Source organism: Bombus vosnesenskii, unplaced genomic scaffold (assembly GCF_011952255.1).
Source record: "Bombus vosnesenskii isolate JDL3184/JDL3185 unplaced genomic scaffold, Bvos_JDL3184-5_v1.1 scf7180000013403, whole genome shotgun sequence".
Taxonomy (NCBI): Eukaryota; Metazoa; Arthropoda; class Insecta; order Hymenoptera; family Apidae; genus Bombus; species Bombus vosnesenskii.
Window position 1 is genome coordinate 1109515 of NW_022883026.1, and position 25152 is coordinate 1134666.

The 25152-nt window shown below is 43.1% G+C and overlaps 1 protein-coding gene across 1 annotated transcript in view; it reads right to left on the bottom strand.

The window, feature by feature from the left end:
* LOC117237807 overlaps nt 1–25152 on the bottom strand; it is a 75086-nt gene that overhangs the window by 13345 nt on the left and 36589 nt on the right. Inside the window, exon 2 of the mRNA XM_033502160.1 lies at nt 2661–2796. Within this exon, the coding sequence (XP_033358051.1) occupies nt 2661–2743 (83 nt within the window). The 5' untranslated portion in view covers nt 2744–2796. The remainder of the gene's footprint in view (nt 1–2660; nt 2797–25152) is intronic.

Sequence of the window (25152 nt, forward strand, 5' to 3'; positions counted from 1 at the left end):
TGGTGTTTTCATCCACGGCGCTGATTTTCTTCTAATTTAGATGTGTAGAAGAAAAATCGGACTCCGGTCGCCGGGATTCGAACCCGGGTCCCGGACGGTTGTAACCTAATGTACTAACCACTTGGCTACCGTCGTCCGACACAAATTAGTGTCGTGTGACAGAATTTGTTGTCCAGTGCCGCCACATATTTTTTTTTATTTATTAAAATTTACAATCAATTCTCGCATTGAGAATTTTCAGTAATTCTTTTTGGCGTGGCGCAGTGACATGGCTAATTATTTATAATAAGTTAATACTTATTATAGATAAGTATAATTTATAAGTAAGTATTATAAATAAGTAAATATTAATTAATTTAGATAACTAATTGAATCTAGCGTTTAGGTCTAGCGGGTAGTGTTGTCTCTTCAGCCTGCGGATCTGGTCCGACGTATCAAGTAGTCCAGTAATTGGGGGTTTCGATTTTTATTGACTCTTTTGCTATGTGGCAGATCGGTATCAATAGGACGCCGACAGGTCGAGGGATCAACGCGGCGCCACACCTCCCGGGCGATCCGCGGGCACCAACCGCCGACACCAGAGGGCTACGACGAGTCTGTCTATCTCGCTAGCGGTCGAATATACGGACGATTGCTATAAATACCGCACCTAGCGAGACTCCATCTAAGACAGGTACTACCGGGCATAGCCTTAATGACGAGTCCACCGGTAGTCCCGGGACGAAACGCAAACCTCTCTTTTCATCCGCCACAGCTATATCTGTCGCTATATTTTGCTATTTCCTCTTTGACTCTTGGTATCTTGAGGTCGCGATGTATTAGTTCATTGGTGACATACCAGGGTGCATTTATAATGGTCTTAGCGTTTTCGATTGGAAGCGTTGAAGTATTTCAATGTTGGAATTACTTGCTGTTCCCCATAGTTGGATTCCGTAGGTCCAGACAGGTTTTATTACGGTCTTATAGAGGGTAATTGTATTCTGTGTGTTTAGTTTGCATCGTCGGCCAGTGAGCCAATAGAATTTTTTGAGTTTGTTGCTTCGTTTTCTCTGTGATGTGGTATGTGCCGCCACATATGTTATTGACTTTTTATATGATTTTATGCGATATGATTTCATATGTTTGATGATTTACGATTAAAAAGTAGAGCATTATCGTATAAAGATCAAAGCTTTTAACAAAGCTTTCTCTCTCTTAACAAGTAGAGTGCAGAGTGCTCGAGAGGCTCCTGCCTAGAGCAGGTTTTCTAAATGTCGTTACAGCTTCAGCGATCCAACTTGAGGCTACCGACTTGCTATTACGATTATCACGAATTCTCAGGTTTCTCAATCCTTTAACGAATCTATCGATGAACGACGCCTGCAGGTCGTAAAGAGGCGGTTTTGCTGAAAAAAGGATAAGCTGGAAGAGAAAAAAGGGCAGATGAGATAAGAAGTCACTGATACAATTGCTAGCTGAACGACCCTTTAACCTGTTGCACGTGCCGTATTTACCAGTCTTCGCGAACGTACCTGTTGTGTAACGCGAGAAAATACAGAAACAAGAAAACACTACTCGAGCTTATCACGTGAAAGAACGTTTCTGTTATCGCGGGTCTGTACAACGAGCCTATAGAATCGTAACAACTGTTACCATCGATGTTTCAGCGAAGAGGGAAGCAAGGAGTTGAAAGATGTTATCTATTCGTTACTAGGAACGGTAAATGTAAGCTTCGAAGCAACGAGACTAAAATTTCCCGTGAATCGTAAATCGTGAATCGTGAATTGTGATTCTCGAAAATCTCTGGTGCGAGCTATCACCGAACGTGTTTGTATTTTCGACCAATCACAGGGAGACACAATCGGGTGTCGTAAATTCCCGTTACGATTATAGCAATCGACACCACGAGTTGTTCGATCCCCTAATTTCCGTTAAGATAACAGGGGCGATTGAGTTTGTATAACACTGTGACTCACAGAATTATAAGGTTTTATTTCCAACACTTAAATTACATCGTTGAGTAGATATAATTCCTAGATGACACTTGTCGCCCGAAGGTAAGATAGATATGCACGCTAGAGCAAGGCTCTTATAATTGAATTTAGTGTATTAGTGGACGTAGCACTATAGTATACTTAGTAGAGGAAGTGATTGTTTGTGCTTAGACTTAGACGTTAGAATTGTACTTAGTTGTTGACTTTTCTAGCGGTGTAGAAGAAGCAAGGTTGAGTGACGATGCTGTGTCGGAGGAAAGCTCGCGATGGGTGTGTCTAGCGCGCGGGACCATCGGAATTGTTCATGACATTTTTGGTCAGGAAGTGAGGGCAGTATGCATTGCTTCTGATTTGATAAACGGAGGGTGGCGGACTAGGAAAGGTCTTAGCCGCCCGCGATAGAAAGTTAATATTAGGAAGCATCGTACGTGGGAAAACCTAACGTTCTCTGGTCAAGCCGCGGTAGACAATAGTCCTTAGAGAGTGATTTAGAAAAAGATATTTGTTCGGTCTGAAGGACCTTAGCAAGCAAATTACTGGGATTTATGACAGGTACTTAAGGCTATTGAGGGTACGTCATAAGGATGAGCGGACATCTGGTGTCCGGCTGGCCCGTACATGTCCTGGTCTAGGTAGACGGTCGCCCGACGTAACAGTGTTTGTTAAAAAATATAGTGGTGCAATTACCTTCTCCTGTAAAGTGCCAGGGCGGCGCTAGCCACGACGACAATGGCTAAAGCCACCCCAAGAACGGTGAGCGTCCAACCCATCCTTCTTAATGCTAAATCCAGGCCCGACCACAAATCCAATCAGACCGCCGAACCTGAAACACACGGAGTAAATCCGTAGAGAGCATGATCCGATTACAGTTACAGAAGCAAGATTACCAGTGGATTAACGATCTTTATACATACCAACTGTGTGTGGACCCGTTTATTCGATTTCTCAGTATTTTCGGCAATATATTACACGGGTATTCCAACTACTGATCGTAACAACAACCATTTTACCTTTGTTCCCATTTACGGTCTTATCGTTACGTTTAATATCGGAATCATCGTTATATCCGCAAATTTATATTTTCATGGACACCACTGAAAAAATGTGCGATATATATACAGAGAATCGTTTCATTCGCTAAATGTTGTAACGAGTGCTTCTATATCATATTTTCGTCTGTTATGTACGTTTTCCCATCTTTAACGATTTTAACGTTAACGTAACGGTGTAGCGTAAAAAAACAGCGTTCGATGGAACTCACGAAGGACGCAAGTCAGATGGAAGCCGGAAATGTCGATAGAAGTTAACGAGGCGGCACCGTGAGCGATAAAATCTCCCCTCGGCAAGTTCTCCGACGATTCGTGCCTTTGCCGACGACACGAAAGGATTTTCAAGATTCGCAAGAAACTCCACCGCAAAATTAGAGTCGCTCGTGGCGGCGGTTTCATCTCTGGTTACGTCGTGAAGGGTCCCTAATCTGGTCTTTCGACGTGACTGACTCTATACGAACGTGTGGTGTATTCGCCTTCCTTGTCACTTGTATACCAATGTACGCGTATATATACGTCGTTTCCAGTCGAACAGACTCGTGTTACGAATACATGCGTTATGTAGAGGCATACATATGCATCGAGGAACAAGTAGGTACATAGTCGGTAGACCAAAGACGACTGGAGAACGCTTGGCCCTTGACGTCGCATAGGTTGCTTCTGCCTCGAGCAACAACGCACGATTTAAAACGCCATTCTCTGGGAATATATATATTTACGATAAAACGATTTATTTTCTCATGCAAACTTTTCCTTCGATTAGCTTCTGGTAGATTAATTTATTTGTCAACCTGGCTTGGCACAATCCCGTACTTTGCTCGGAGCACCAATCCGCATTCCCACGCCAAATCTCTCAATATCTCGTTCCATATCGAACAATCGCTTAACATACACGCGTTTCTCGTAACGTACGCGAATACACTATCCTATACTTATTTAACCTATTTAACATACCTGACGCGTATCTACCTTTAAATTAGCCGGCTACCTATACTCTTACGCTATTTTTCACCACCGCTCCATTTATCCAACCCTCTGCTAAATCTTCCGCTCTTAAATACGCTAGAATCTGATCTATAGCAGTCTATATTATACAAGGTGGTTGGTAACTGGTGATACAAGCGGAAAGGGGGTGATTCTACGCGAAAAAAGAGGTCGAAAATATAGAATAAAAATTTTTTTTTAATTTTTCCATCGAGACAACGATCTACAGTGAGATCCGTTATAACGAGACGCGATAAAGTGCACGCGTACCGAGCGAAAATTCAAAGTCGATTTTCTCGAAAACAAAGCCTCAAATGAGAAATTTTTATTCTATATTTTCGACTTCTTTTTTCGCGTAGAATCACCTCCTTTCTGTTTGTACCGCCAATTACCAACCACCCTGTATAATATAAGTTTTGCGTATGTAGCGAAATTGGGTAATTAGTTTCACTTTGTAACATTTCTTTGATAGATATATAATCATCCCGTGCAATTTCACAATTTAACATTTTCTAAAATGTACATGTAAGCATTCTTAGTCAACTAAACTAAATAAAATTCATATACAAAGATATCGGTCGAGGGTTAATATCAATTTATTACAGACTAACAATAATTTATAGTTGGCAATTCGTTCATGGTTTTCTAGTTCTCCTTCGTACGTTGTTCGCGTTTGTGATTGCTTAAGCTTCATATACGTATCACCGGGAAGAAGTCGAGGTATCGTGTTCTTCTGTCACGTACATCGGAGATTCTATATTTTTATCTGAGAAAGGAGCGCGTCGTCCATTTTCCGCGCACAGGGTAATGCTCCCCCTTTTATCTCAGACGTTTTGACACAAAGTACGTGTGTGGCTTAGCTTAGGTGTAGTCATGTACTCATCTTCTTTCAAAAAAAGGAGAAAGGAAAAAAGAAAGAAATAAAGAAAGGAGGGGGCTAGCGTGGAGGAGGAAGGGGTGAAAGAAAGAAGGTACATCACGGCGTGTGTGTGAAAAAATAGGCCAAGCCAGCGGAGTCGGTGAACTTTGCTCAGATACTTCGACGAGCATACGAGTATACAACGAGCATACAGCAATCCGGATGGTTTCCCCTTCGAAGATGCAATCCGCTCTTCAAGCGCTATAGATACGAACGATCTAGCCTATAAATCGCGCATATGTCCACGGTATTTCTAAATATCGTACCTCCAACGCAAGTATTCTCACCAACCAAGAGAATTCCGTTGGTATTTTTCTCCCGTGACCTTATTTTTTTTATCGTGATTATCGATTATCGTTTGTGTTTCAAAGTAATTTTTATATGCTTCGTTTGCCGTTATTCAAGATAAATCATTTAATATGAATTGTATATACAAAAGTATGATTGACGGTTGTTACGTCGCGTAACACTCTACCTGGCCCAGGCCACACACCGCGGGCAAGATGGCAACCAGATATCTTCGGATACTCACTGCGTACCCTCAATAGTCTCAAGTATCTTCCATAAATCTCAGGAATTTCTTAGTCGAGGTCTTACAAACCGAACAAACGTCTGTTTCCGAGGCATTTCTAAAGACCTTTGTCTACGGCTTGACAAGGGAAAATTAGTTTTTCTCACGTATGATGCAACTTTCCTCTCACTAACCACTTTCTCTCGAGGACGGTTAAGACCCTTCGTTTAACCAATTAACAACGAAGACTATTTCCCTCACTCTCTTAGCCAAAATCGTCACCAACAAATCCGATGGTCCCGTGCGCTAGACACACCCATCCTTAGCTTTCCTCCGCCACAGCATCGTCTCCGAACATCACTGATTCTACATCCTTCGAACAGTCAACATCCTTCGACCGGGTTTACACCCGAAGATCAGTCAGTCTCAATCAAGCATCTCGTCAAGCGGTCAACAATTCGAATACGGTGAGTGGACAAATCCAGCAGTATACGCGATAATCCGTCTAGAGACTCAGGTCGCACTCATTCGTAGTCATCTCATAGCAAATATTCATTTTGTGTTACACCGAAGTTGTTGGTTTGTGAAAATATATAATAACCTGTTAGCAGCAGCGTTATCTTTTATTTAACTACTCTTATTATCCTAAAAGAAATAAGGGATCGAACGATTCGCGGCGTCGATTAGCAAATCGTAACGGGAATTTACGACTCCCGTTGGCGCGCTTCTTCGAGATCGTGTCTCCCCGCGAACGTGCGAAAACAACGGTAGGTAAACTTTGGCTGGTAAACTTGGATTTGTTAAATTTCGCGGCAACGAATCTTGCATGTAAGCAGCGAAAATAAATAAGTCAAGGATTGAAAAACGGTGTATGGAATATGTCGGGAAAGCAAGACAGTATATAGCGAATAAAAGAACTGTGAAAGAGCGGCGAAATTGTCTGATAGAGAGGATACGAAACGAACAGGTGGAGAACGACAGTCGTATTATGTTAGGAAAGAAGAAGCCAGGAAACAAACGGGTAATAACGCCGGATGGAAAAGGATTCTTACCCACAAAAATCATCCTCGTTCTAAGCGAAAGATGAAGCACGCATGTTACCATCAGGTAGAATGTACCTTCAATGGTCAGATGCAGGACATGCGCGTTTTCCTTGTGCTGAAAGCTAAAGTTACAGTTAAACGAATATCGAAGAAATATTGACGATAGTTACTTTGTTCTCTGTTACACGATGGCGAACAACTCGTACGCTATTGACCTCGGTAAAATTTCAAGCACGGGCAACGATCACGATCAGTCGACAAGTATACGATGGTATGCGCGAAACTTTTCAATCTCGAGGTAGATACGAAATACGAAGGGAAACAAATTAGCAAGAACTCGAAGGCAGGAGTTAAGAATCGAAGGAAATAATTCATTGTCGCATTGGCTGAGCGAATCGCGATGGTATACATGTAGTAACTGATGGATTCTTAGAGTAAGTAATGATGGTGGGTTCAAAGTTTAATGTATTTTAAGAAGTGATATTCAAATACAAGAGGACCGACTATAATATCGTCGCACGTCGATGCACACTCTGTGTCCGCTCAACTCGCACTCTGCTTCTCAACTGCTCTCTGGCCGTTGCAGCATTCTTGTGTCTTTTGCTAGGCCCACGGCACACGTGTTCCGCAGACGCTCGTAGCCAGGGTCACGTAGGTCTTTTCGGCGAAGCTATTTATTTGAAGGACCCGATAACGCATTGATGTAGCCGACAGCGCCTCGGCTCTCGCGACATTCTTTTGCCCTTTTCCATTTCTTACGCCCTTCTCCCCGATACTACATACATATATGTACATATAGTTGGTTAAAGAACCGGCTGTGTACGTGGTGCAGCGAACAGCAAGTAACTGAGACTTTTGGCAAAATGGAAAGAGAAGGTAGATCAACGATAAGATTTAGCAGGAATGAAAAGGGCGGTGGTTGCGGGTCGCTACCGCTGTGGGTGGTGGTGCTTCGGTCTTTCCCATTGGAGACAATGGTAGCAATTAGTGGCGTGTAAGATTTTAGCCCGGGGGCTGCAGAGAAAGAGAAAGAGAGAGAGAGAGAAAGAAAAAGAGATGCTGCGATTCTCAAGTACGTTCATTCAGGGGCTAGTCTCTTTTTCGTTGTCTCGACGTGGCAGAGGAGTGAAAAGAAAGGGGGTCATGTACATCTAATCGAACTCTCAAACATTCATCGATCCACTTACCACCTATCGAACGTTACGCCTATTCGAAGCAACAGATATTAAGTATCGGACACCGGTTCCAGATGTGGTGTTCAATTCAAGAACGAAAGGGTTCAGAGTTTTGCAGTTTCGCTCGGAAGAATATCGTTCACGCGATAAATCTATCGTGCTCGTTATACTTGCGTGATATTTTTTTATTTATTACTTATTTATTAAAATTTACAATCAATTCTCGCATTGAGAATTTTCAGTAATTTTTTCTTACTGAAACTGAAAGAAAACTTGCGAAACCGACGTTTTTATACCTTTTGTTTACTTTCTTCGAACCGAAGATAAACTTTTAACACGACGATAGAATAAACATTGCGTCATGCGATCGATCAAGTTAGAAGATAAAAAGCTATTGATTGTAAAAGTTTTCGAACGTAAAATCTTTGCTCGAATCTTTTACCTCGATCTTTGAAAATGCCTTCAAATACGTTGTTGTCGATAAAAAATAAAGTCTCGTGACATGTATACATATATGTATAATGCGCACATCCGTTGTTACAAGCGCGCAAAAGCGCATTGCGCCTTTTGGCAATCAGGTATCCATTGGGAATCGATGCAAGGGTAACGCATGCGGAACGGCGAAATAAGGACGGCGAAGTAAGTAGAGGATATTAAAACCGGGTCAGACCAGAGCGTTCTGCCTCTGTTTACATTTGTGCCACTGTGTCAAGGTAACCGATGTCAGATGTACATGACGTATATACAAATCAAGAGCAGTTGATCAGAGACGAGAAAAAAAAAAAAAGAAGAGAATTTCGTCAGCCGCGTGTGTCGTCGCGTATCAACCGTTTCGATTCGGTTTGAAAGAAAATGTATTAAACGCAAAAATCCAGTCGAAACAAATACTCGACGACGACCATACCAATTTTTTGCTATCTACGTGCCCTTCCACTAAGGTTGCATTCGCTTTTCAAACATATACGGATATACAGGGTGGTTGGTAACTGGTGGTAGAAGCGGAAAGGGGGTGATTCTACGCGAAAAAAGAAGTCGAAAATGTACAATAAACATTTTTCGTTCGAGGCTTTGTTTTCGAGAAAATCGATTTTGAATGTTCGCTCGGTACGCGTGCACTTTATCGCGTCTCGTTATAACGGATCTCACTGTAGATCGTTGTCTCGATGGAAAAATTAAAAACAAATTTTTATTCTATATTTTCGACTTCTTTTTTCGCGTAGAATCACCCCCTTTCCGCTTGTACTATCAGTTACCAACCGCCCTGTATATACACGAATTTTTTAAACGTTTCGATTTTTATTAGACACGTGGACGTTGTACCGTTGCAACGAATTTTGTGCGAATGCCGAGCGATATTCGTCAAGTGAAATTTAACTATCGTAAGGTGCATACGGTTATCGTTCAAATGTATACCGTTCCGTTTATCGCAATTGAGAAAGTTACGAGATCGGAATTCTTGACTCACCGTGAATAATTCACGTGCGAGTTTCGCTTGTTATTGACGGTTGGTATACACGCTTCGACTCGGTTAATAAACGCCATTGCTAAACCGTGAACGCTGCAAGCTGTCTCGTCGCTGATTCTTCGCTGTCGAAAATAATAAGAAGATAATTTCCTATTCTTGTCAAGGTTAGTATCACTTTATGCCACTGTGTTTTCTCATTATAGTAGATGAATGATAGTTTTACCTATTTAGCGATTAAATTCGGCGAAAGAAATGTTTTCCTTATCCGTATTTACGAACGTTTATACCAAGATATTTATCCGAGTGTCTAGTCAGCTGCCTTATGAAAATTCGTTGCGGTGAATCGCGGCCGTGAACGATGACAGGACTTGACGTTGTGCATACAACGAGCGAGTCGGCCATGGTCGCGAAATATCAATGCGAATATTTTAACAAGAGAAGTTATAATTCCTTGGTCGTTGAGCGAGACTTGAATTCGTCGATTCGTATTTCGTATTTAAATATATTCGTCCTGTTCGTCTGATATCGATATACGGATTATCCGGATCAGAGCAGATCAGAATACGATGAGAATTCCTTTATAAAAGGAAAAGGTTACGATACATTCGTTATATTTATCGAGAGGATTAATTAATAACGGTGAACGCATACAGAAATGCGGTAAAGTGCAATAAAATTAAAGGAACAGACGCTACACGGATACGTAATAATTTTGTGCCATTTGGCATTATAGGAGGACAGAAAGCAATTTTTGCAAATTTTGCAATTTTTGAAAATTGATAATCTAAGTAGAGTAAGGAAAGGAATGAAAGGGCCGACTGACTGATTGGTAGAAAAAGTTTAATTCGGCATCGAAGAATTATATGGTACCGAGCAAGTATCTACGAATAGTCAGCTTCTATTTGTTGTATTTGTCTAGCGAGCCATAAAAAGTTCTTTCTTTCTTTTAATTTGTAACGACGGGCGACTAGTAGACTAGTAGAGTATTTACTTTGTATTTTAATTTTCTATCCCTGTTAGAACAGGTGACTCGTCTGTCTGATGAAATTTGTCTTTGACATCGATTCCCTGATGTAACCGACCCTAATTTGTGCAAACCAGGGGCAATGAAAGAGGTTGAAAGAGGTAACGGGAAACCGTTGATGTCGCGAGTGTTTCGTATGAATATTTACGAGCTAGATAAAAGTAACGCGAATACTGTCACTCGATTTCCAACTAAATCGAGCGTCTACGATGTTCTATAAAATGTTTTGTAGCATCGGAACGTTTACGATTCGCAGGATCGTGGTCACGCAGAATTTTCGCTTTCGCGGAAGAAGAAGAGCGAAGAAGGCGTTTTCAACTTGCGTTTTCAATTTCTTTGATGTGAAACCGGTGACCAACTATTTTACACGAAAATTCTGTATCGCGTTTTCCATTAACGAAACAACGATCGCGGAGGCGGTGAAGAAAGTTTTCATGTAAATTGCAACCTTGTAAAATACAAGTAGTAACTGTTTGCATCTTGCCACGAAAATTAGTTCATACGTTGTTTATGAAAGAAGCATACTTCATATCTCGTGTCGTAAATTTTGCTTCTTGAAAGAAGAACGAGATTGGAGCATGAAAATTGTAGAATTTAAAGAAACCGGCAAGATTAAATATTTATTAACATTTTGTTACGCTTTTTCGTCTTCTTACGCTTGTTACGCTTCTGCATCTGTCGGCATATAATTCGCCTCTAAATGCTTCTAAAACGATGATTAGCATACGCGAAAGAAGTTGGTCTGCAGCGAGTTCGTCTAATCGAGTGGTCTCGATCGATCGGGTCGTCGGTCCCGTCCCATCCCGTTGCGTCGCATCGCGTCGCGTCGCGTCGCGTCGTATACGCGGCTGCAGGAGTGCGCTGCAGGTTCGTTGCACTTTCGGCCGCATTTGTAAAACTGCATGCCACTGCACCATCGGATCTCTCGTTCTCGCCACGAAACTGCTGCGATGATCGAATTCCATTCTTAATCGGTTCGATGGCCACGGTGTAGTATAATATTCGCCTATACTGCGAGCATTAATACCGACGAAAAATGCAACGAAAATAAAAATGAAGTATCGTCTGTGATATTTAATCGAAAGCCGTAATCGATCCAAATTAAATTGACCTGAATGTTTAATAACTGCATGCAAAATAAATAATTAAGAAAAGATTTCTCTATCCGCACTCGCTTCGAACTAGAAATCAAGCAAGATTTGCCATCGACGAAAGATATTATTTCCCTTTATTACATTATAATCTTGGTATGTGCGGTCAAAGCGAAAAGGCAGGATTATGATTGTTGGATGGGTAAACGTTAGCTGTAAATGCAGTCCGTTCGGGTAGCGGAAGGAAACTGCGGGGAAATTCTTATGGAAGATGTGAGGAAATAAGGAGGGCTGGTCCGTCGTGTTTGCGATGTACATTCATAAAGTCGGCGATGTTGCTAAGGGATCTTTATCCGGTTCGGCGATCTGTCAAAATAATCGAATCTCTATGTCAGCGTTGTGGCGACAAGCAGGCACAAGCAGGAAAAGTGGAAGGAGACAGGAACACACAGACGGTTAGGCAGAGAAAACAGGAGGAAGAGGAAAATCAGACGATCGTAGCCTTTAGCGATGTGGTTGGTATTCGAGTTGATTACATGTATTGGGCCACGTTCAGCCAGTGGAGCTCATGCTGGCAGAAGGAGCAGAATGAAACGAGGACTGAGGTTGGTGGAGCTGGCCGATATGTTGGCGAGGAACGTAGCCGAGGGTCGATTAAAATGCAAAGAAAACTACAGCGAGCTATCCAAGGACTCGGAGAAGAAGGTCTTTCTTCTTCGACTCGGGGAGGGCTGTAAGAAAGCAGAAGAGATACGAAGAGCGAATGGGGGGGAGGGGAACAAAGGAAGGCGGTAGTACTCGTATCTAGACGCAAAACAGAGAAGAGAAGAGAAGGTAAAAAAAGGGGAAAATAGAGGACGGCGAGAAAGGAAGGAACGTATAGATAGATATTCTATAAGTACGTATACCCGCGTACCTGTTCTATTCTCTTCGTTTTGTCTTTAAGAGAATATCCCTCCTCTCGAGACATTTCGCCTAGTCTCTTTTTGTCTCTCGTCTGTTTTACTTCCACCCCGTTTTTCCGTACACCGGTAAGGAGTGTGCTAGGAAGAAAGGAAAGAGGTGGGGCAGGGAAAGCGAAGGTGGGTGCGTCAATGTGGACGAGTGAAAGAGATAGTAGCGGTCGAAAAGGGATGGAAATTCTGGGTAGCTGCCAGATGGCGCATTGCGCTCTAGAATCTCGCTTCCCGAGTTTCTAACGTTTCCAGCCAAACACCAAAATTCTGTATGTGTGTGTGTGTTTCTTGCGCGGCTGTGCAGGATCGCGTGTGTGTTACGTAGCTTCACGGACGCGTATCCGTATATCTCCACAACAGAGAAGATTGCGCGCGGGCTTTTAGGGTTTCCCAAAATCCGGGGCACGAGTGCTAGCTCCGCTCGAAGCCCTAAATTTCTCTGCGAACTCTCGATTAACGACACCTAGGCTCGCGTCCTAAGCTGAAAGTGCCGCCCCAGGCTAATCGGCCTAGAGACGCGTACTCGTATCGTACCGTAATCGTATTCGCAGGCAGAGAAGCGTAAGGTTACACGCCCTCGAGGCGGGATCGATACTTATAATTGCATGTACGATTCTTTCTTTTCGTCTCGAGATCGTTTATCGATTCGTATTAAATAGGACGCGCAAAGTGCGTTGGTTATCCGGGCCACGAATGCAGCAAGTTTTCGAATGCCGTCGCGTTGATCTTGAATCACTACGGTAGATTTGTTCGAGTAGAACAAATTTAATTTAGAATCGAATAATACGCGCGTTTGTACACAGTAACGCGTGTTTAACGCCGATACGAAATTAGTGGGAAAGTTGGAACAGAACGGACACAGAGCTCGAATAGCGAGCGTGGAAGGGTGATGGATGTTGGAAACGGTATACTCTGTGCGCGCGATGTATACACCTCGATCGCGATATAACAGCGTTCTATGTCAATGCCTATACGCTAGTGTGCCTAAACCATTCGGCAGAGACTCTAGAGCAGCGTAATTATACCTTGACAGCTAATTTCAATTACAAATAACCGTGTGCTTTGTCATTCTCCTATTGTCTTTGAATAATCTCCTATTCAGCCTGTCGTCGAGATTTCCGGACTTGTGCGGATTTTCCGACTTTCATTCCAAAACGGCTTTATATATGTAGTAACTGATGGATTCTTAGAGTAAGGACAAGTGATGATGGTAGAGTTTAAAGTTTAAGGTATTTTAATAAGTGATATTCGATAACAAAAGGACCGACTACAATATCGTTGCACGCCGACTCACACTCCGTATCCGCTCAACTCGCACTCTGCTTCTCGACTGACTCTCGGGCCGTTGTAGCACTCTGTTGTCTTTTGCTAGGACTCTGCTTCTCGACTGACTCTCGGGCCGTTGTAGCACTCTGTTGTCTTTTGCTAGGCCTACCGCACACGTGTTCTACAGACGCTCGTAGCCAGGGTCACGTAGGTCTTTTCGGCAAAGCTATTTACCTGAAAGACCCGGTAATGCATTGATGGAGCCAACAGCGCCTCGGCTCTCCCGACATTGTCTGTAGTTAGCTCGACGTTTCCTAGGCTCTTCTCCCCGATACTACACTCGGCCATCCTGCAGTAACATCTGCCCTCAGATGTTATGCTCGCTCTCGCTATCGTCGGATGCGTCATCTTCGGCGTTCAGGACCCAAGGCTTCATGAAATCGGCAGTCGTCGAGGTGTGCGTGGGTCCTTCCTTCGGTACTGCTTCGCACGCTTTCTTCTTTTCTTGTAATTTCGCAGGTTCCCTTCTAGCTTACCTAATTTTCGTTCGATTAGGATATAGTCAAAACAGTTGGATACCACGTGTTCGACCTTTTCGCATAACCCCTTGAACCAGAAGTCCTTCTTGACCATAGCTTCTGTTTTGGTGACCCCGAAATGCCCACGCTCGTGCGCTTGCCTGACTACTTGCGTCTGCATCGCCTTCGGTACTACTATTAGCACATCGTCCTTACACTCCTTATACAAAATATTGTTTCTTATTACATACCCATCGGCCTGACTGCACGTTGCGGCGTCCAAAATCCTACGGACTTCAATGTCCTCGTTCTGTGCCCTTCTCAACCGTGCAATCAGCCCGTCTTCACTCTCCGTTACATACATAGTGTTCGGCAGAGGGTTCCTACTCAGAGCATCTACATGCTGCATACTTTTCCCCGGCCGATGACACACCTGATACTTAAACTCGCCTAGTAACAAGGCCCATCTAGCCACACGCACACACAAGTCTTTCTTTCTCATCGTCATGACGAATGCTTGACAATCCGTAACAATAGTAAACGGCACACCTAACAAATATACCCTAAACCTTTTCAACGCTTTTACTATTGCTAGCACCTCTAGTTCGTAGCTGGTGTATTTCGCTTCCGCGGGAGTTGTTTTTCCACTGGCAAAGTAGACCGGATGGAATTTACCGTCGTTTAGATCTAGTTGCATTAATATTGCTCCGTATGCAACTCGATCTCTGCGCCTAGTCTATAAAGTGTTAACACAGGCCCGCTGGTAAGCGCTGCTTTCAAGGTTTCGAAAGCTTCTGATTCCCGATCCCCAAACCTGAAGTCTATCTCCTTTTTCAACAAATCGGTTAAGGGTTTGGCAATTTTCGCGTAAACTCTAATGAATTTTCGGAAATATCCCGTAAGTCCCAAGAAACTCTGGACTTTTCTAACCGATGTTGGCTTGGGAAAGTTTGCAACGGCCTTGGTTTTATGAGCGGACGGCTTTATGGTGTTTCCCGAGACTATGTGTCCTAAATACTCGATTTCCCTCTGCATAAAACGACATTTTTTCCAATTTATGACCAGCCCATACTGCCCAGTTAATTCTACGACCATTTGCAAGCGTTCCCATGCCTCCTCTAAATTCTGCGCAAGGATAATGATATCGTCCATGTACACGATGACAATACCCTTGTCCATCAGTTCTTTGTAGATCTTCGATATATACTTTTGGAAGACAATAGGGGAAATTTTCAGACCAAACGGCAACTTCAGAAATTCGTATTGCCCCGTGGGCGTAACAAAAGAGGTATACTTCTGGCTATCCTTGTCTAGGCTTACGTGGAAAAACTCATTTTTTAGATCTATCGTCGTAAAAAGCTGGGCGCCCTGCAACGCGTCTAAAACGTCTTCAATTAAAGGCAACGGAAAATGTGGACACTCAATGAGTTCGTTAAGCTCACGAAAATCGACGCAAACCCTGATGGAGCCATCTTTCTTTCGGACTACCACTATCGGACTCGCATACTCCGAGTCTGACGATTTGATGACGCTTGTCCACGCTTCCATCAGATCATCTACTTCCTTTTTTTCCGACGGCGCCAGTCTTCGCGGTCTTCGCGCTACCGGTTTGTCGCTTTTCAGAACTATTTTTGCGGTTATCCCGACGTCTCGCTTCTTCTCCGGCCTATACCCTTTAATAATATCTCGAATGGCTTCACGGTAATGAGGTTCTCGTACATGCGACAAGTCTATCTCGTCAGATCGTTCTACCGCGTTTACCCTCAGTACATCCGGCGCGTCCTCGTGACCGTCGGTCTGATCGTCGAGTCGTAAAAAGGTCACCTCGCCCCGTTTGACTCGCAACTCTACCTGGTCTAAAAAATCGGTGCCTAACAGTAGACTGTGTCTTGCCTCGATCGTCTTAACACTGGAGTTACCCGAACTCTGTCGTCTTGCCTATTGAGATTGCGATTTCCTGGGCCGTTAACGTCCAAACGGTCCCCAACCACGCTAATCTCATCGTCGTCGTCGTCTTCTTCTGAATCAACGTCGTCATCCTCCGGGTAGTCTCCTCGTGCACCATGCTCCCGTTCTACGCGTAACGCAGCAAGCAATCGCTCTACCAACTCGCGTTTTCTGCCCGCTAGTCTCAGCCGTCGTCTTCTCAGTTCGTCTATTAACTCAGATGTTCGCATCTGAGCCACCTGCTCGTCGGTCAATACTGCTTCTCCTGTATCGTAGTCAGCCATTGTTTCAAATATCACCTTCACGAATAAACCGTCACTTAAATTCTTCACTTGTCACTTGGCACTCTAAATCCCGGCTGGAGCCCCCAAAAATATGTAGTAACTGATTCTTAGAGTAAGGACAAGTGATGATGGTAGAGTATAAAGTTTAAGGTATTTTAATAAGTGATATTCGATAACAAAAGGACCGACTACAATATCGTCGCACGCCGACTTACACTCCGTATCCGCTCAACTCGCACTCTGCTTCTCGACTGACTCTCGGGCCGTTGTAGCACTCTATTGTCTTTTGCTAGGCCCACCGCACACGTGTTCTACAGACGCTCGTAGCCAGGGTCACATAGGTCTTTTCGGCAAAGCTATTTACTTGAAGGACCCGGTAATGCATTGATGGGCCGACAGCGCCTCGGCTTTCCCGACATTGTCTGTAGTTAGCTCGACGTTTCCTAGGCCCTTCTCCCCGATACTAATATATTTAAATAATAATAGCTAATATTTATCGGTATAAATGGGGCACTACAAGAGGCTATGAGTAATGGTGATAGGATGGTCGAGATGATGGTGACAACGAATTCAGGTTCGATGACGAATCCACGGTCCACGGGAGGACAAGTATCTACGTAGTACTCGATTCGGGTAACTTCTCGACAACTCAATCAGTAATTCGTCCAACGGCTAACTAACAAGCTAACTCTCCTCTCATCCAAAAGAAACTGTCCTTATATACTGCTGTTCTCACTTCTCGGGTCAGTCTTTGTTCTTAAGGAGAGCTATATAATCATTTCATACTCTGTCAGGTACACGTCCCTTCCGTGACTATGGCTACGTCTAGTGATCTGCTATGTCACTTCGAGCCCGAACCTATCGTCATAAAGTCAGATCGGAACATTAATACTATTTCTTATTTTTATTATTTAAGCGCAGCTATAGTAAAAGTCTGGACTAGAGTATTGGGGTTTTTCCCAACATTCCGGACGGCAAATCCCGATGTTCTTTCATCTCCGACATATATAATAAAGTTTTCATACGAAATCTATTTTTATCTTGTATATCTCTGTTTAAGCTTTTTTTTTTATATAATCGATAGCTTCAATCGATACGAATCGATTTTTTCGATCTTCGATCTCGCGATATCTGCGCTAACTGTCCCTTTCGGACACGTAGTACGGGCCATGTAGCTGGGGAATTCTCAACGCGAGAATTGATTGTAATTTTAATAAATAAATAAAAAAAAAATGTAGCTGGGGCTACGCGTCACCCTCGACTAACGGCGACCATGAATTCCCGCAGCAATCTGCAAGGCGCCATCCGACCGTCTATCCTTGATCTTGACGCGGCTTTCGCAAACTTTTCTCTGATCGAGCGACCTGCTTCGACGGGTCCCTCGATATGAATCATTCGCTCCTGTGCTTACCGCTTTCTCTTCGTCCTATCCTACTTTCTTTGTTCTTCGCGAGTACTCGGATGACTAAAGGATTAACTCGAGTATACTTCGTGTCGTGTGCTTTCTTTCGAGGCAAGGAGAAAACAGTCGCCGCGAACGCGTTCTCGCTTTTTCTTCTCCGTCTCGTTAACGATTCAGAACAGTGTTGCACTGAAAAAGCGCACGAACCGTTCGTTCGCGTTATCCTACTCTCTATGCTCTATACTAACTATGCGTTTTACCTGGGCATCGACGCGAGATTTCATTTCAGATGCGAGGTAATCTATAACGATGTTGGGACGTGTCTGTTTGCGAGGCCTAAACAAAAGCACGGCCGTCAATGATCGTTCCTCGCCGTTGGAGAAAAAGGAAGCGGAATGAAGCGAGATGAGATGAAACGAGGGTGAGATATCCGCGAGGGACTCGCCAGGCTGTTTGCCTCGCTGTTAAAATCGGTAAAATCGATCGAGTAGGAAGGCGAGACACGGCCGAGACCGGATCGTTTACACGGCAGAAAAATAATATCGCGTCCGGATCCTTCAACGATCTTTCGCTTGTCGAAGTAACGTCTTGCGATTGTTAGCAGGTCGTCCGTTGGATGGATTTAAAATATGGCTTAAGAGCGCGTGGAATGCGAAAAGCCTGCCGCGTTCCTCGCTTGCCCTCCCCCCAGCTTCCTTCCAACGTCCTTTTTCCTCCCTCTATGGCCAAACGTACAAGGCGGTGTGTGGCGGCTCTGGAAAAGGGGGAGGAAATTGCGCGAGAGAAGAGGAGACGCCGAGAGAAATACAAAGAAGAAAAGGGAGGGAGAGAGGGAGGGTTTCTTTCTTCTTTTGTGATATGCTTCATCTTCCACTCTATGTGCGCGCGTGTACGCGTGCATACTGGTGTGAATACGTATGTGTTTATGTGCGTGTAGTTCGTACGTTTGGTCGTGTTGCTATGTTTGTTTGCGAGAGGAAAGGGAACGGCAAAAGATGGACAGAGGATAGAAAGAGACGACTCTCAAGAGCATGAACCGTCGCCATAGAACGACTCCGACTCTCTTTTTCTACTGGAAATAACAGAAATCCAGAACCTCATGAACGTTGCGTTGTTCTCGATGAGATTCGTATAGAATAGAAATTGATCGTCCTCGACATCGTAGCTTCCTTTCGCTCGTGAATATCTCTAGGAAATTCTGCGCTTGCCTAGCGACTACGAGGAAGCGTGCGAATCCGAGGAAAGATCCTCCTGTAGAAAAACGCACACGTATTGGAATTTCCGTTAGCGACACGCGATGGACCTTTTGTACGGAGCTGAGAAAAATGGCTCTACAAGTCTCGACTGGTGACACGCACGGACCAAAGAATGTAACTGCGAGGGTGCTGGCTACGACCTCGTGATGTCGTAAGAAATTGGTTTGTCTATCGGCAAGTTGTCTGTTGCGGACCGCGATTCTTTCCTCTCACGTTCTATAGGATTGCGCGAATCTTCTGCCTTTTCACTTTTCTCTTCTCTTTCTTTTGTTTCGTACCAAGGCTCGGTAGGTACGCTCACGAGGACAAACCACGATGATGGTACCCCGCTGGGGGTAGCCACCCACATGTTATATTAGTATACCGCTATAATATTTTACCAAATGTCCTACTGGACAAATTGTAAAATTTAAATAAATAAATAATAAAAAAAACGAGGACAAAGAAAAAGAAGACAAGAACGCGAGACGAAAGTAACGAGAAGGCGAAATGGAGAGGATAGACAGGAGCGAAAGGCTCGACATCAAGAGTTTTATCGGCAATTTCGTAAAGAATGTGACGAGGATCTGTTTCAGGAAACGAGGCTCGCCCGGTGAACACTATCGTCATACGTTTTATCAGAATATTTAACGAGAAAGAAAATAGGATCTTGTCTTACGCGTGACCATGTTGGCCAATCGAATGGGCAGTCAATGTGACAACGTTTCGAACGTCTTGATGCTATTTTCATACGAATTTAAATAAAAAAAGGGAAGGGAAGAAAGCGGATAAAAAAGTAAAATATATTTTCTTGCAGCGAAATTAATTTTCTGTCGATCTATCACTTACCTATATTCGTTGATCGTTTGTTTCGGTATAATAAACGGAGTCATGTGTTTGCCAATAATGCCAAGTTTGTAGAACACAGCCGCGAGTTAATATCCTGTCTGCACAGCGGCAAAACTCGATAAGCCTTCGTCACGAAACAATTATATGTCGGAGTCAGGTTGGCATTTTGGGCCGTTCTATGAACCTTTACTTACTTTACCGTCGCGGATGTGGCTAATATTTATCAGTCCGAATGTGGGCACTACAAGAGGCTAGTGTAATGGCAATAGGATGTTCGAGATGATGGTGACAACGAATTCAGGTTCGATAACGAATCCACGGTCCACGGGAGGACAAGTATCAACGTACTACTCGATTCGGGTAACTTCTCGACAACACAATCAGCAATTCGTCCAACGACTAACTAACCAACTAGCTGACTGCCCCTTGATCCAAAAGAAAATGCCCTTATATACTCCTGTCCCCACTTCTCGGGTCTATCTTAGTTTTTAAGGAGAGTCATATAATCATTTCATACCTCTGGCAGATACACGTCCCTTCCGTGACCGTGGCTACGTCTAGTGACTCGCTATGTCACTTCGAGCCCGAACCGATCGTCATAAAGTCAGGTTGGAACATTAATACTATTTCTTATTTCTATTATTTAAGTGCAGCCATAGTTCTTTCATCTCCGATATATATATTGGTCCAGCGTGTTCGGGCATTCGCTGGCAACTAGTGTAATTAGCGACGCTACTTTATTTACCAATTTATATGAATACGCTTAATTTATCAAGAACATGATGTTGATAAATTCCTGGCACGTCCAATCTCTGCATGAATTTCTATCAAATTTACGGTTTCAAGATCGACGACCATCGTAATGCTTCGATATGACTTCGATATGACGGCTTTCGTTCGAATTATGAATTTCATTTCGTATGAAATAATCCGCTGGCAGAGGGAAAGGCAAGAACAATTTCCCTCGAAAATACAATCACGTGGTAGCTTTATAAACAGCGTAGAACGACGTACTCTTTGATCGACAGGAAATTAAGATTTGTCGGGTACGTGGACTTGGCAAAAATTCCAACGGCCAAACCCGACTTCTTTCCAAGAAATGTTACGCGTTTTTTCTCCTCTTATACCATATTTTATAGGGAGAAAGTCGCGTCAAGTTTCCAGAACCACCTTCAGCGTGGCGTAAAAGCTTTTACGGTGTATCCGAACGAGGATCGCTTCCGAAGAAAAAGATTTTATTCGATCGCAAGGGATAAAAGAGAGAGAGAAAGAGAGAGAGAAAGAGAGAGAGAAAGAGAGAGGTGGAAATTTTCAAACATTCGTATGACTGTTGTATCACGTAGAATATGTACGAGCGCGAGCACGCGCATCGATTTATTCGTTGACGGATGAACTCGGCTTCTCGTATTAATTTCATCCCTGCGTAATCGTGAATTCAGTCGAACGGATCGATTTATCGTGGTTCGGTAACAACTTTCGCGCGTGTACTATCAAGTTATCGCGTCGATGGGGCGTAAATGACGAGACACGAGGAACTAAGCCAAGGATAATGTGACCCTGACCCCTTTTGGGGGGGGGGGGCGACGGCGGCGGCGACGGGGTGGATTCGGAAAAAGCTTGAAGGGTACGTTAACGGAAAGCGGCTACGTACCGATTTCCGGGTTAATCAAACTCAGTTCCGACCTGCGAAGCGACTAGCTTACACGAGAGATGGACGATCGACGGTTATCGTCGTATAAAACTTGTCTTTCACACGTTCTTATCGCATCGCGGTTTACACGAGCACGAGGAGACTACCAACTACTATCGCGATCTTTTTTTGTATCCAAAGTGTAGTCTTTCAACCAAATTTTGTATACGCTTAATACGCTAGTTCATCGAATCGTGCTTTGCTTCGGTGAGATTACTTTCTGACAAATTATAATTAGGAGGGTAGTAATTAGAGGGTAGTTGTGAAACGAAATAAAGGAAGCATAATTAAGCGAAAGAAATTTAATTAATTAAATTCGTGTAGTTGGAGGGAAGGTAGGTCGAACGCGTGTTTGTACATACAGAGCGTAATGTTGCCGCTACTCGCGCGTGCATGGATGCATCCCACGCATTGTGCAACAACCCATGAAGAATAAATCCAGTAAATATAAATATTCGAGCGGGGACGATGGAAGGAAGGTAAGGAGGATCGATGGAATGGATAAAACCATGTAAAACGTTATTTCGTGGTGATCGTGACCACAGTGATAATAATAATCGAAGAAAGCTTAATTAGAAATATACAATTAGATGTAAGTAATTAACGTGTGATCGTACAATAATTATCGAGGAATAACGTAACTTTCCAATTTCTTTTTCTCCGTTTCTTGTTCCATCGGAACACTCCTTTTGCTGTAAGCAGCTAGTTAACGTATAGCAAGAAAGTTTCGATAAGAGTTTCGTTTTCAAGCTCGTTCCGAGTCACCGATGAAAATCGACTCTGGTCCCATAGAAGATACACGTGTAAAAGATACACGTGTACGTACAATGCTTTACGTAATGATTGTTTCATCCGGCAAAGGGAAACTCTACCAATGGTTTGTCGCGAGAGTTTTCACGGAGAATTTCTTCTCGTTGCTGCCTTCTCGATTGGCTTCCCTTTGCTTTTCCTACGTTTCTTCTCTTTGTCGATGTCGAGTCCTTCGATCCACCAGTTCGGTTCGACTCGGTTTGACTCTCGATTCAGACAATTCGCCGATACCTCTCCTTCGCTATCGACGAAATTTCCGTGAATTCGAAAACAAGACACGAAAAAAGAAGAAGAGAAAATTCACGAGAAGCGAAGAAGATACACTTTGCCGGATGGTTTCGATATTTTCTTTGTAAGCCGTTACCAGAAAACTCGATAGTTATCAAAGTAAAACTCTGGTTTCGTTTTATATTTGTACGATTTTCTATGCCGCCCCCCACACCACACCTAACCCCAACCACCACCACCCCGCCCATCAATTTTTCCAACAAGACGGGCGCAAAGGAGAGCGTGGAATTAAAACGTATAAAGAGCTGTTGATTCATTTTCAAAGAACCCGACAGCAGGATATGGGATACTATTCGCTACTTGTTTTCGTTACCAACGAGTACAGAAAGAAAGTTCTTACTAAATAATTTACCATTTACACTTATCCCTTATACAATTTTTCACGGTAAAATACTCGAATTTCCCGTCTTTTATAACGAACTTCTTACATTTTTTTAATTCAAAAGTTTCACATAGGAAAATTTGTAGTACGCGTTGGAATCGCCGATTATCGTCGCAATTCGTATATTTGTATAAAATTTCTGCGAAATAAAGTGGACGTGGCAGAAATGAGCAAATATTATAAAATAAATTGCACGAAATGGATGGATGCGGGCCGGTTGCACTTTTTTTCTTTTTATTTCTTTTCCTTTTTTCTTTCGATTCGTTTTCTCTATAAATCCTGCGGATAGCACAAGGGGAGTATAACGGAGGTTGGAGCGGTGGTCGCCTTTGTGCGAGCTTATTGTCTTATTGGCTCGCTTGGAAATCCATTTAGGAGGGCAAACGGCGTTAGACAATGGGTCGCATTCAACAAGTAACGAAGCCCACCGATTGCCAGTCTATTCTCGGTTACTGGTCGAAACTACTCCAACTAGCAGATCCTGATTCCGTATGCTTAGAAGTAGGATTTTCCGTGGCCTGGCTGAGATGGATCAATGTGTCTAGACGGTGCAATGGGACTCGATCGCGATGTTGTTACAAGAGACAGGTTTCCAGGCTATCGAACATTCGTTCTTGAACGTAGCTGTTCGCATTAAAGTTGTAGGAAAATTGGCCATTTTCTTCGCAGAAATGTCTGGCTGCTCGAGTTAATTACTATTTGAATAGATAGTGGCGGGGTGGATGATCGAAGAAGAAACAACAGCGTAGGATAACAGCGGGTTAGAATTCTTAGAACGCGTTGAATGATTTAACCTGCTCTATTTTTCACTGGCGGTAATGTCTTCCACGTGTTGGTTAGAAGAAGAAGGTATCGATGAAACGTTACTATGTATTGTTACTACGAGAGCTTTAGGTATACATATTACGAAGACATTGGAGATAGTATACGATCGGTTTCTTAATTTTAGCTTTGCTTCTTTTAGCTGATAATTCTATGATTAAATATTTGTCGAGTAACAATTTCATAGTCTCGTAATCTTTGATTCTAAAGAAACTACCATTCATAAAAGTCAATTTTATCGTGTTATAAGATTTCACGATATTCAGTCGTAGATTCGTAAGTAGTAGATAAAAGCAACGAATTACATCGTCACCTTTGCATTTTTTCATCTTTTCTAGTGATAATTGTCGTTAGGTAATTTGGTTTTATACTTGTCGGATAGTAAGTAAATGTACGTACAAATACTTTTGAGCAGTGATAGACAATTATAATATCGCTGCATATTTAATTAAACGGTAAATAAAGTGGCGACGCTTTTTTATTTACTACTATCTCCTCTGTGACGATAAACGGGTATAGCTAGTTGGCAGGCGGCCACGCGAGTAAACCTTTCGCGAGCAATTACAGGTTCGAAACCGAAACGTTTCGTCAAATCACAGGCTGAGTCACGGGGACATAGAACATCACTATCTGTGCTCTCTCAAACGTCGCCTTCCTCTTTTTTTCGTTCCTTTGTCAAACGCGAATAATATTTTTCTTCGTAATTGATCGTTCGTGATGGATCATAGACGTTGAGAATTTGAATTCGAACATGTTCAGATTCAAGATGAGAGTTTTTCATAAAGGAAGCTTTTCAGAAGCACATATTTCTCGAAATTACAAGGAACCCTGGAAAGCGGGCGGAACAGAAGAGAGGATCGGTGTGATCGTATCGCCGCCAGATATTATCGGGATTTATTCTTTTCCGTTGCGATAATTATTGGAAATGAATCGGCCGAGCTCGAAGATACTAACGAAAGCTTACGGAGGAATGCCAGATCGAAATGAAAAGCCGCAGGCTTTCAAGGAATTTATATTTTCAATAATAATTGTACGATGTAAGCAATTTATTATATTTACTTTTTTTTATCATCCTATTCGAGGGGACAATCAGACGTAATAGAAAAAATAACGGGCACGGAAGTACGTTTTTTGTTTCTCTTGGTTTCCTCTAGCACTAGTGAGGAACAGCAGCAATGAGCCATATAACCAAAATAGAGGCAATGCAATTTAAAATAGTCAGAACAAGTGCAAACGCGTCATGGTACGTTAGAAACGAGGACATTCGGAAAGACCTGGGAATACCAACGGTCAAGGAGGAGATTAACAGAAGTGTAAGAAGGTACAGAGAAAGAATAGCAACGTACCCAAACCGGCTGGCAGCGGAAACGATCGGCGCATCAAGCATAGAAAGAAGATCAAAAAGGAAACACCCAACAGATCTCACAAAGGACATGACCTAACAAGCAAGCACTCACCACACTAAAGAA